The 13,815-nt window shown below is 40.8% G+C and overlaps 1 protein-coding gene across 4 annotated transcripts in view; it reads right to left on the bottom strand.

The window, feature by feature from the left end:
* Positions 1-13,815, bottom strand: part of LOC121293740 (myocardin-like) — a 111,310-nt gene that overhangs the window by 33,604 nt on the left and 63,891 nt on the right. For all 4 annotated transcript variants that reach the window (XM_041216994.1, XM_041216991.1, XM_041216992.1 and 1 more), the window contains one exon: positions 7,196-7,371. In XM_041216994.1, the coding sequence (XP_041072928.1) occupies positions 7,196-7,371 (176 nt within the window). The remainder of the gene's footprint in view (positions 1-7,195; positions 7,372-13,815) is intronic.

Below are 13,815 nucleotides of genomic sequence, written 5' to 3'. Positions count from 1 at the left end.
TAGGTACTTGTTTGACTGGCACAGACTCGATGGGCTGAAGGGCCTTTTTCTGTGCTGTAGACCTCTATGACTCTATTACTATACAGAGATTTGCTGACATAATAATACTTTACTCTAATGCTTTCTAAGGTCATGTAAGAAGAAACAGATAATGTTGTGATCTTGTCAAAAAAATTACTTCAATGATAACAAAGATTTTGGAAGTTTGAAAAGCTCTTGAAAACTGAACTAGTGAACAATACAATTTTTAACACATCATCTTGGAGCGCGAACAACAATAAACCTCACAAGATCATTCAGACAATGTAAAGCATTTCCTTACAACAAACCATTTTAATGGTAGTTGATGATTGTACATGTGCATTAACAATAATGGGCTCATTAATACAGTTGGGGGGGTGGTGGTTTGAGGGGGGACAGCAAGCACCCCCCCCCCACCAGAAACAACATTAGCATGGAGCCGACATGCTCCATGTTGACTCACCCCGCAGCCATAAAGTGCTGTGACACGGACTAATAAGGGTCGAGTGGGAAGACCCACCCTCTGGAATTGCCAGTCAATCCAATTGGCCGGCAGCTCCATCAGTACCGGCAGCGCCAGGCAGCCATCAGTGGCCACTGCCGGGACTGCAGCTGGGAAAGAAGCTCAAGGCTCATGGGACCCGCAGCAGGCCCATCCGGGGTTTTGGGCTGGAAGGGTTTGGGTAGGTTAGGGAGAGGGGCAGTGGGTGGATTTAAGGCAGGGAGTGGGTAGAAAGGAAAGGGGCGGGCGAGGTGGTTGGGTTCGACCTGAGGTGGGGGTTGTCCCACGATCGCCAAAGGGCAGCCCCAAGGAGCGGCTCCACTCTTCCTTCTCACCCTTTAAACATTTAATTAATTAAAAAACAAACAGGCTTCCTGGTCCCACCCTGCTGCCCATGCCAAACATGTTATGATGTGGGCAGCGTACTTTCAGGGTCAACTGGCTGTCAACAGGCCCTTAATTGTTAATTTAAATATGACTGGCGGGCTGTTGATTTTGACGCCTGTCCCCCACCCCCCTTACCCAACCAAAATTATGGAGGTGAAGTTGGGGTGGGCAGGAAGGTGGTGGGATGCATGTCCACCCTCTTTTACCTACCCCACCACAGCGCCCCCCCCCCCCAACACAACAGCGGGAAATATGCCCTCGAAGAGGAGGAGGGGCTAAAATTCAACCCAAAGACTCAGAATTTGTTGGTAAAATAATGCAAGTTCACAGCGCAGTGTGTAAAAAATCCTTGGCAATGTGAGGCAAGGATGTGACTCCCCAAGAACTGTGAATCAGTACAAGTTGCTGGACAACTGTTGTTGTCCACCATTAGGTCACAAAAAGCACATCTCGCCAATCTCCCCATATGCTTCCAGAAATCAATGCATTTACACTGTTCGAATGAATTAAATTCATAGCAGAAAGTTAGAGCTAGTACTTAATGTTGTAAGGGCCGTCTTAAATGACTGGTTTATATTCCTGCTGTGCCATTCAAACTCACCAGCCCACAATGAGAGCAATTGAAACTGTGAAGTCTCATTCCTTCAGGTCATAAATTGTTTCTAGAGGTACCTAAAATTTAAAATTAAATTTATTTTTCTTACTTTTGCTTACCATCTCCTTTGACTCTCTTGTAATATGCCTTTATTTCGCTCTCTGTATTTCTCTTTTTGTATCTATTTTGATGTTACTTCATCCTATTTTCTTCTCTGATATTCCTTTGTTTATTTCTCAATCATTAAATTAGTTAAAAGAGATAGATGGCAGGTCCTGCTGTTCACCAAGATCCCAGATTCCCTGTGAAAACATACTTCCAGCAACGTGCACTGGAAAAGGGGAGAGTTTTTGGATGAGGGGGAGAAATCTAACCAACGGGGCTGGGGTCAGATGCCTCACCCCAGCAAATTCTGGGCCTACATCTAAATATTTTACAGAGATATAGTAAACCCTTCCAGTAACTCATTTTATCAGCAAAGTTTCAAGTTATACAATATTCATTCATTTTTATTTTCCATTAGTTCCTGTCTTTCCTTTCTGTCTAAACTCTGTAGGTTTTAAAACCCAACCTAAACACTGAGGGCATCTCCACCAATCTGCTGCTGTAACGCTGCAGGAGACTGGTGGAATGTCCAGGAAAATGACATCTGTTGAAAATGAAAATCTGTTTTCCACTATGGTAACCATTTCCCCCCCACAGCTCTCTGAGATGCCAGGAGATCTTCTCTGGAATTTCAGGTTTTGTCCCCTTCTGATTCACGTGTATCCTTTCCTACACAATTCAGCTGGACCTGTCCTGTATTAAGCTCCTTGGCCCTGTCAATTAAAAGAACAATCCGAAGAGTGAGTTTTGGCAGGCTTCTCAAAGATTTTCTGCAAGATCAGAAGATAAATATAAATATGTACGGTCACCTTTCTTGCAGAAATACCCTACATTCCTTCAATTCCAATATCTAATCATTTCTTAAATAATGCTAAGGTTTTTCACTTCCTTTGGTGTGAATTCCATTCCATGTGTGAAGGACAGCTTCCCTACTTCAGTCCCAAATTTGTCTTTTATTAGTAAAGATTGTATTACAAGAGAGTGAAAAAGAGATGGAAAGGAAAAATAAGGAAAGGAAATTTAATTTTAACTTTTAAGAAACCCTAGGAACAATGTGTGACCTGAAGGAATGAGACTTCATAGTTATTCCCTTTCTGGTTCAGAGATGTTGAATGACATTGCCGAGACATCTATCCAGTCATTAAAAGTATCCTCCAAGTGTTAATGATCAGCCTTAACTTACTACAGTGAATCTTCTTCAAGGGTAATTCATCTCAAGAGTAATTAGGAATGAGCAATAAATGTTGGCCTAGCCAGAGACACCCATACATCATAAAGAATAAAAACAATCATTTTAATAGCCATTTCTTGAGACACATGGGGAGTTGATAATGAGATGCCATCTTTGCAAGGCTAATGGCAGAACAGCATAAAATTGGCCTATTGTCGTTTTTGTTTGAAGTAACATATTTACCCTCCTCATACTGTATATGTATAGTATTCTCTATGTCTCTTTAAGATTATTTTTCAGCTTGCTCCATTCAAATCCAAATTTCTCTAAACTTTCCTCAGATCACTGCCACCTAGAATCAATGTTGTGCTGCTTCTCCAAACCACCTACATTGTTTGAACACTTCTCTTTTTCCCTCTGCTAATCAGAACCAAATGAGATACAAATAGTACTGGCAAGACATGCATGATGCAAAAATAATCACCTTGTTAAAAAAAAACAAAAGGGATCACAGTAACTGTAACAATTACAGATGCATCTCCCTATTAAGTATTATGGGGAAGGTCTTTGCTTGCATTGCTCTGACCAGATTTCAGACACTGGTACCATGCATCTACCGAGTCTTAATGCAAATTCAGAGCTGGCAGATCGACAATTGACATGATTTTCTCACTTCGGCAGTTACGGAAGTGCAGTGATCAGCGCAGACTACTCGATATTGCCTTTATAGACCTCACCAAGGTCTTCAATCTGGTCAGCAGAGACAGGCTCTTCAAACTGCTGTGGCAAAGAGGCTGCCCGCCTGGACCTCTGGGCATCATTTCTTCTTTCTGTGTGAGCATGCACAGTTTCATCGGTTACAATGGAGCATCATCAGAAGCTTTCAAGAGCAGCAGTGGGGTAAAGCAGGGCTGTGTCCCGGAGCCAACTCCCTTTGGTATATTTTTCTCCACGCTGCTATTGTACGCTTTCAGCCACTGAAATGAAGGTGTCTATCCGCATACCAGAGCTGACAGCAAGCTGTTCAACTTGGCAAGACTGCACACCAAGGCCAAGCTGCATATTGTGGTAGTCCGTGAGTTGCCGTTTGCTGATGACAACGTGCTGGCATCCCTTTCTGAAGTTCACTTGCAACCGCTTGTAGATTGGTTCTTCCGGGCCTGCAAGGTGTTTGGACTGGCAATTAAGGAAGACCAAAGTAATGGGCTAGGATGTAGAGACTCCAACTTCCATCAACATTAACAACCATGCTCTGGGGGTCATCGACAGCTTCGCATACCTTGGATCAACAATTACCAGCAACCTGTCCCTTGATACCAAAATCAGCGCCAGAATGGACAATGCTGCAGCTGTCATGTTAAAGTTGAGATGTCGAGTGTGGACCAACAACAAGCTAACCGAGAAAACAAAGCTCCGGGCGTAGCAGGCTTGTGTTCCCAAACCCTCCTGTACAGTAGCGAGACAGGGACAATTTATGCAAGCCACAAAAGTGCAGCTGAACAGCTTTTACCTCCATTGCTTCAGGCAAATGTTGGGCATCTCCTGGCAAGACAGAGGGCTGAGTATGGAAGTACACCCATGTGCAGGGATCCTTGGCATGTTTGCCCTCTTGACTCATGGGCGACTCTGTTGGGTCATGTGAGCTGAATGAATGGCGGCTGCATCCCCAAAGACATGCTCTATGGTGAGCTTGCTATGGGCACGAAACCAACAAGTCATCCACGCCTGCAATAAAAGAATGTCTAAAAGCAGGATTTCAAGTTGACTGGGATTGCAGTCGATCCATGGGAAGTCCTTGCTGCTGACTAGGGGTCAGGAAGGGCGTGGAAAAAGCAGGAGGCAAAAGAAATGACCAGATGGCGGAAAAGGGAGCCCGCTGGAAGGATAAAACATCAGTCAACCTCAGGCCAACGCTGTTCACCTGTGCCAGCTGTGGGAGGGGCTGCCACTCACAATCGGCCACTACAGCCACAACAGACAATGTTTAATCCAGAAATGATATACACCCTGGGCACGGTCCATCATCTCACGAGATGGATGGATGCTTAACTAATCAGAACCGAACAAGGTGCTAATAGCGTGGTCTGCTCAGAATTTTGAGCATGTCTTGTACTCTACTGATTTGGCATCTTACTTGCTTTACCTCTGCACAGAAACATGAACACAAAACACTTTGCAATAAAGTTCTATAAAACAATGAGACCCTGTGCTGCCTTTTGCTATAGCTTAATGAAAATTCTGCAAACACTGCAGTTACAATGACTTGACAAGCATCTGATACCAAGTGTTTATTTCTGGACAGACATTGCGATTCAACAATAAAAAACTGGCATCTGTGACATTAACAAGGTTATATATTGCTTGTTACCTTGACAACTAAACAGCCACTTCAGAGGGCATTACGACTTGATTGTGTTGTGTAAACTAGGGTCACTTTTTGGCCAGATCAGGCCAGCCTGGCTCATTCTCTTCCGGTGAGCAAATGGGCTTTTCCCAGCAATTTTCATGGATTTTTTTCTTCTAGCCAAACATTATTAGCGGCACTGAATACCAATTCCACAACTTGTCACAATGCAATCTGAATTCTCAGCTGCTAGGTTGCAAGTTTACTTTCATTACAATCAGCGCCAATCACAGTACCTGTTTGAAAAAGCAACCTGAATTTTGAAAAGAATAGAAAATAATCTCACTAAGGAAATGGGCGAGTAAGAGGAGATCATTGATTCATTTGAATGGCATAGGCTTCTTGCTGGCTTACCAATAAGCAGTTGGACGAGAATCGTCACCCAACACCCATGGCCATGTCTTCACACACCATGTCGCAACTATGTGTGCCTCCTTTACTATCTTACACCCACTCCCGGCTTGCCTATGTACTCTGTGGATGCTTCTGTTTCACCAACTTTTAATATTTTGCTGTAAATTTCCTGAATTTTATGAATTACTGTTCAAATGCGAAACCAAGAATTAAAGAGTTTTAAAAAGTGACAGAACAAATAGAATTTACAGTGATGGATGTCACTGAAGACTCATTTATTTTTCCACATTTGATGTTGTTATTCTGAAATTACTTGCCCAGGATTCTAAAAAAAATCCAATAAATCTATGAGAGACGCTGCACATCTTGTTAAAAAAAAGAATTTCTACAAACTGCAACAATCTACAGCCAAGTTGGGAGGGCAGATTACATGGTACCAAGCTTCTGCTAGTGGCGGCTATCAGGAATGACATTATGCATACACATGGTTAGCCTGCCAATTAAATTTACCCCCTCTCCTTGGAAGTGTCACCATTACGCGCAGCTCCTCTCCCAGTGGTCGAGTTAGGACTGGGAACTCAACATGGAGAGCAGTACAGGGAAAAATCTCACAAGGCACCTGCTGTGGGCTTTGCCACCAACAAAATTTCCCTTTCAAGGAATATGTGCACCTTCAGGTTTAAAAAAACAGCTATTCAAATGGATCCTTTAGCCTCAATATGAAATAGGAATGAACTTTCTTTACAGTTATTCAACTGAGAAACTAAAAACAAATCTACAGTTGAAAATGGTGTCTATTCTTTTGAGGTAATGTGTTTCTTAGCCAGCAAAGAACATTGATGTTGTGTGATGCCTCTTTATTTAATATAATCTAAGAAATACTGACTCATTTTCCCATTGCTATTTACCTCAACAACTCTGCATTACTGATTAATTAAGAAGTGTCCCTCCACAGACATGAAACCCTGTTATCTGGAGGGCAGCATATCCATCTGTGTGTTTAAATAATGTTAAGTCAAATGGATGAAGCATAAGCAAAAGAATACAATTTTCAGCATCAAGACAACTTAGATGGCCTCTCCAATTTCTCCTCTTTGTCCATGGGTACAGATTTGTACATTGTAAGATGCAGTTACATGGCAGAATACTGGCCTCAAACCATGACTTGATTGCATCAATACAGCTCAAAAAGAGTCCAGTTATAAAGCTAGGTCTGCATCACCTCCTGATTATGGAGACTATGTGTGCATGCTTACGTACAAGTGCAAGGTTCTTCTCATGAGCATCCAGGTGTTGAATAACCTTGATGTTATTAGATAGCCAATGGGACAATTGATTCTTTAATGATACCAACAAAACAAAAAAGCAAATTTTAAAAAGCTCTCAGGCTTTTTAGTCGGTTAGAAACTTGGGAACTTTGAAACTTTGCTCCACGTGCTTAAGGTTACAATACATTACTCACTCAAACTCAGTCTGAGAGATTTCATACTCAAGTTACACTCCAGTTTGCAACATGGAAAAACAAAAACCCTTCTGCATTAGCGTCAAACGGGCATTAAAACTAGCTTATTAAGCTGCCCATAGTACAAAAGCTACCCAATAGTAAGCAGCTGGATTTGCTTAGATCACCTCTTCAGGAAAGCAGTAGTGACCTACCTGTATTGTAGTGGTTGCAAGAGGTGACGACGACTCTGTGAACTTTGGCTCAGATGGCGAACTCTCTGATCCCTGGGATTCCTGACTTCTGGGTTGCTCTGGAGACAGTGCATCATTGCTGCTGTCTTCCTCAAAGGAAAATGTGTTGGGGGCTTTAGGGAAATTAACTTGGCTAACTGTTGACAAAGGGAAAACCACAATGTAAGCAACTGGTACGCTCAAAGGTCAGGAATAAGCAGGCATAGTTTTGCTTCTAATGCACGCACTTTCTTTAGATTTCTAAAGTTCCAAGCAATGGCTTCTGAGGCTAATATATTTGAGGTAAAAACAAAGCGCTGGAAAAAACTCAGCAGGTCTGTGGAGAGGGAACCAAAAATAACTTGAATGGACTCGAAACGTTAACTCTGTTTCTCTCTCCACAGATGCTGCCAGACCTGCTGAGCTTTTCCAGCATTTTCTGTTATTTTTTCAGATCTCCAGCATCCACAGTATTTTGCTTTTATAAATTTGAGATATACTGAAATATACACTTAAATGTTCCTTTGAAATTGCATTGACGTTGAAGGTTAAAACAATCTCAAAACTGAAAGGCCAATTCTAAATTGTTGCGACAACTGAATTGCTAGGCAAGTTTCCTCGTAATATATGGTTTCCAATTATTACACAACAAATAATGGACATCGAGAAACAGTGCAAGAAACCTCACAGTTCATAATCTTATTAGAACCATTTCAATAAATTATTGCCTCAAAACACTCCTTCATGTATGGTTTAACATATCAATGAACTTCTCATTTCCTGATACAGTGTGGGGGTTTATTCTGATCCTGGCAGATATTCCTGGTATATGCATTGCGTGGACGATTTTGAAACAGGCAATTAATTGAGCCGTTCAATGTCCCTAATATGTGACGACAATTATACCCAATGCAGTATCGTTTCTGTCATTTTATTGAGGAATAATTCATGGTTGATTACTGGAAAATTAAACAGCCAGTAAACATCGTAACTGGAAAGTTATCTTTTTAAACACAGCCATTAGCAGATGTATGTATACATTTCAACAGACTTCTGGGTTGGCATTAACCTATATTTGGGATCTCAAAGCTGCTTTCCATCTCTTGACTGCAACACCTTACAGCTGTGTAGCATTCTTTGGAAAATGAACACGGGCAATTTATTTCACTAAAGGCGCTCAGTGAGTTATTTAGAGAAGTCAGCAAGTAATGAGCAAAAGCATACTTGAGATATATTTTCATACGAGTCAGAAGCCAATTCCTCATGCACCCTTCATTCACCTGCTTGGATTAATATGACCATTTATGAATGGTATCAGCTTCTTCATCCTACAGAATGAGCAAGTCTGGATACATTGCCTGATGTCAAAGCACAGCACTTTGAGCCCGACGTGTCGTATACCGTTCCAATGGTCTAACAAGTATTCCAGGTGCCCTGTGGGACTGTGTTGGACAGTCTCATGCTAATACTGGGAGGGTTTTTTTTTTTGAAAACACAAATACAAAGGGATGCACTAACAAAATTGCCATTTGATAATAATTCACAACAGATTTGAAACCAGAACAACGCCTCAATGCACAAAAATAAAGTTCAAATCAAAACAGAAACTTGCAATTGTAAATTATGTATATACCTGCAAATCTGAAACCAGCAAATGTTGTATTATTTTTACATGTATTTTTGTTTCTAGGTCAGGAATGTGGCACAACTTGTATTCTTCCATCTGATTTAAAGTGATTCCTCACTCTTTTCTCCACTTAGGACAGATTTTGCACATCTCAGACAGTCAGCAATTTATTAATGGGAATATTCATTTAAAAATTCTTTGACACTTATTCAATGAACCAAGTTTGCTTAATCTGGTCTATAAAAAGAATGGTCTGTGAACCACAAGGTGATATTCTGTAAGTGACATTTATTGGAGGTAGATTTCACTGTACTTTGTGGACAAGATAACTTTTTGTTTTAAGAAATTAAATCCATTATAAAATAAAGAATTGCCAAATTCATAAGGTAACAGAATATATGTTTTCATAACAGAGGACGTTTTAAGCTTTCTAAAATATCTTGGATCTCTGTAGAGACTAAGGAATGCAAACTGCTGTAATGGGCATAATTTTTTTTTTAGATAGATATATACAAAAGTGAACTCATGAAATGACTCATACTGAGTGTTATTACATGCCCTGCTTGTTGTCATTCACTCGCCCAGACAGCAGTGGATGGTCATGTCTATGTAGATTTGACGGAAAGAACACAATGTTCCTGTGGCAAAGACTGAATCATAGAATGAAGTCATTAGAAGGTTTCCTTTAGCTATTCTCTATTATTATCAAAGTGCACAAATTGCTAGGAAGTTTTCCAGGATTATAGGATCACACTGACAATAGCTCTTGACCTCCGGGGTCTCCTGATAACTGAAGTGTTGAGAAATAGGGCTATCTTGACAAAGTCAACTGTAGCTGTTGATGGGGCAGAACACTAGGTAATGGAATAGATACTGTAACCTGCCATGTGATCTGCCAAACAGCACTCCTGGCACTTATCATTCAGTCACACACTTAAGTGAGATAGAGCAAAGGGAAAGCAACAGCATTTCAGGGGAGGTAGGAGAGAATGTTTAACTTCTGCCACCTATCCATCCAGCTGATGTCTAACTGTCTGGCTGTAGACTATGATCAAAATGTTATAACAGCTAACTGTCTCATTGTGTCACCTTGTACTGGCCAGAGATCTTCAGAAAGTAGCAAACTCTGACACAGTTGCTCCAGCAACCACTTACAACGAGCAAAAACAGTTATTGAGTGAAATAAAAAGGGAGCTTGTTATTTCAGTGAAGTGTGACGCAAACACTTTGTGAGCTTTGGAAGGACAACTGCAAGAACTCTACCCCAAACTTATTCAGCTGTATCCAATTTTAAAATCTTCCTTAGAGCGAAGAATTAAAAAAATAACTTGCAACAGGGCTTGGATGGTGCATTGTGTTACACCATGGTGTTTTGCTGATAGGATCTTAATTCAAATCTGCCCACAGTCTAGTGGTAGGGTTCTCAACCCTCCAGGATTCTCCAGGAATTTCAGGTTGACCTGAATAACACTGCATACAACCCAGGGACAAAAAGTAAATGGGGGGCATTATAAAAGTTTATTTTCTAAACAAAGGAGTGTTTCAATACTTGATTGTTTTGAAGTTATCCAAGTATTGTAATGGGAAAAGGAAGTTTGACCGAGTTGGGAGGTTGGAGGCTGAAATCGTGTGATGAAGCATCCAAGCAGAGGTGGAAACCTTTTGTGGTGGCTGGGAGAATCCTACATTGAGTGGGTTTAGGCAGTCGCAGTCCACTTACGAGCAGCAAGGGACCAAACTTCACTCTAATTTGGTTCTCAATCAGCACTAAATGAACAATCCTATGAAAGAATAAAGGGAAAAAAAAACTTAATCAGTGCCTCCTGGATGGACAGCGTGAGAAATGGAAATCTCCCATACAAGTGCAGCAGGGGCACACTTCTGAGGTGTAATTGAGGCACATCTATGCACAGGAGAAGCAGCTGACTTAGGAGTCCTTCATAATGACAATGGAGGTCCGAAATGGGGAGTACCCCATTCCCCATCATTAACATCCCTTGACTGTATGAGCACAAATTTCATGTTAAAAAGAACTATTTCTAAAGTTCAGATTGCTGCAAATACAGCCAGTCAGCTCATTCCCTGGCATGAAGCACTGAGGAACAATGCAAGATTTGGTCTTTTCAGGGAATTGTGCTCATCTGAAGCCCACACCAAAAACCCAAACAAGCTGAATCCATTAGTCTTTAAATAACTGAAGTATGTTATCCCAATGCAGAAGGGTATGCCCTGTGCCTGTAACTCTGCAAATCACTGCACTCCAATGACAAAAAGCAAACAGCACAGCAGATGCTCCACATGGCTTGGCCATTTAAATGTGAAGACATGTATGCATTAGGTTTGTCACTGTCACTCTCATTTGAAGATGTCCTTTCACATGATTTATACACACTGCTGCATTACATGCTACAGAAAATATCAGACAGCAGTATTTATGGACTGATAATATAAAACAGAGCTCTCATTACAGACAGTGACATCGAGAGGCATGCAGGCATACTTTAAGAAGCAAAAGGTCAAAGCTGTTATCTGTAAGAAAACTGAGGCCCACCCCCAGGCTCATCCAGTAATATTTCAGCAGCTACTTCAATGTTTTAAATAAGCAAATGTTTTCAGGAGGAACTTTCTTTATCCACAAGTATTGCCATCTTCAATATCAACCTTCTAGTTTCCCTAGTCTGATACTTTGACCCACTTTTACCCATTAACACTCATTTTCATAATGAGATCAAGTGTTCTAAAAATCCTGGGCCAACTGTGTCAGAACTGAGGCACTTGCATGGAGGGAATTCCCTTCTTTGTCCCCTCCTCCAATTTCATGTTGACTAAAATTTTGTGTTTTTGAATGAAGTATGAACCATGGACATGAGCAGCTCTCTGGTGCCTCTCTCAATTGTAAGTTTAAACACACTTTTTAGCAGGGATCACTGCCTCAGTGATCATGAATGGCACTCTTTACTGATGTTTCCTTTTGGATACATAAGACTTATAGAAGCAAGAATAGGCCATTCAACGCTTTGAGCCTGCTCTACCATTCAATGTGATCATGGCTGATCTGGTTCTGTCTCAATCCTGCTTTGCCAACCAGTGCAATCACACAAACCCTATAGTCTGCTAACTTATAGCACATGGGCGATCATACTTGAAAGCTTCATGTATCTGCATGAGTCAATACTACGCCAAGAAATTAACTTACTGAGTCACAAGGGAAGTTTCAAGATGTTTAATTTTGAGAAGAAAGTTGGACTTGAAAAAGTCTTTATATCAGTCAACGTATGGCACTGACAATGATTATTTAACATTTCATAACTCAGGCCCTAATATCCCATCTTTAAAATATTACAAACACATTAACAAATCATCTATTGTTCTGGGGCTCAGTAAAACAGGAACCAAAGCAAATGAAATCAGTTAAAATTAAATCAAATATTATCTGCTGAACTAAATAGGATTGAAATAGTCTCAATTGTCCATCAATGTTTTATCCAGAAACAATCATCTATATGGTGTGAAGGTGATGGGTACCATACTCTATGCCTATCTGTGCCAGTGAATGAATGTACTTCGTTTCAGGAGCCTGTAAGTCTGTTGTAATCTCTAAACATAATGGATTCAGCCTCTGTGCTGGGCTTTATCCCCCCTCCCGCCCCAGGCTCTATGCTGAAGGTGCTGACAAGGACTTGGGTATAAACAGCTTCTGATTCATCCTTCAGCTATGCAGTAGATGTCAGCAGACAGCCAGCTTCACAACTATCTGCTACCTCAAATTACAGTTCAATTCAAACATAATTTCTTATAAACTTGGTAATAATATGGGCATTTGTTGTGGTTCAAACTGTCCAAATTGTTAGCCTTTTATATTTTGGTTCAAGGACCATGCCAATCAATTCAGTCTCCTTGTGATTCATTCTAATCACACTTCAACTGTACTGCACACAGGCACTGGAATACAAATAGTTTCATTACTCCATGTACTGTGACACACAGACCAACAGTGTAACTAATATTTTGAAAAGGTATTACAAGAGGTATTTTTCATCTCCCACTGTCACTCCCCATCACTTAAAGAAATAAAAGCTTGAAGAAATCACTCAAAACAAAGCTGATCATCAATGGTATTTCTCAAAAGACTACAACTAGTCATTTTTTATTTTCTTCAATGAAATGTGTCACTGATACTTGATTTCCTCAATGAAGTAATCATAATGGTCACCTCTGAAGACTGCATAATGAATACATGTTCAAATTCATGTCGTCTATAATAACATTTTTATGACCCCAATCTAAATATCAGCCTTAGTGCATCACAGATGTAGTTTAAAAAGACTGCACCATTCCATGGGTATAATAATGCAAGTGGGTCAAGAATAGACTTATAATGGTCAAGGGAAAAGTGCAATTTCCAGAGGTGCTGTAATGTCAAGGCTGATTCTGATCCCCAACTAGGGAGTTGCACTCACAGTGAGGACAGATCTGATGATTGGGGTGACTATCACAGCCTTATCTCCAACCCTCAGTCCTTGCAAGCACACTTTCCTTGCTGCGAGCGGTGCATCACAGAATCTCCCCTTGCATGTCCTCCAAAGGGTGACATTTCCCCCTTCTCCATCGCAGGCCTATTGCAATGCACGTGGAATGGTACATTCATTGTAAGCCACATTCCAAAACCGATTGTAATAGATCTCTTGTTAAACAATGTTTTACGGAAGACAAAAATACAAAATATGTATTTATTATGCAGTCTTCAAATATCACCCTTGTGATGACTGCTAGAAAAGCAACAATATGCATTTGAGAATTCCACATGACACTGAAGAGAATAAAAAAACTACTTTTGCTTAATAAATGAACCACAACACAACCCAATGGCACAATGCAGATAACAGCCTACACAACACGAACCAATAAGATCTGCACTTCTTAACTTTCAAAGAACTGAAACATCAAGAAGGAGCCCTGTGGGCACAGCACCTAA

This window comes from Carcharodon carcharias, chromosome 22, assembly GCF_017639515.1.
Source record: "Carcharodon carcharias isolate sCarCar2 chromosome 22, sCarCar2.pri, whole genome shotgun sequence".
Lineage (NCBI taxonomy): Eukaryota > Metazoa > Chordata > Chondrichthyes > Lamniformes > Lamnidae > Carcharodon > Carcharodon carcharias.
The sequence above is the reverse complement of the archived record's forward strand: the minus strand, read 5'-3'. Positions and strand labels throughout refer to the sequence as shown.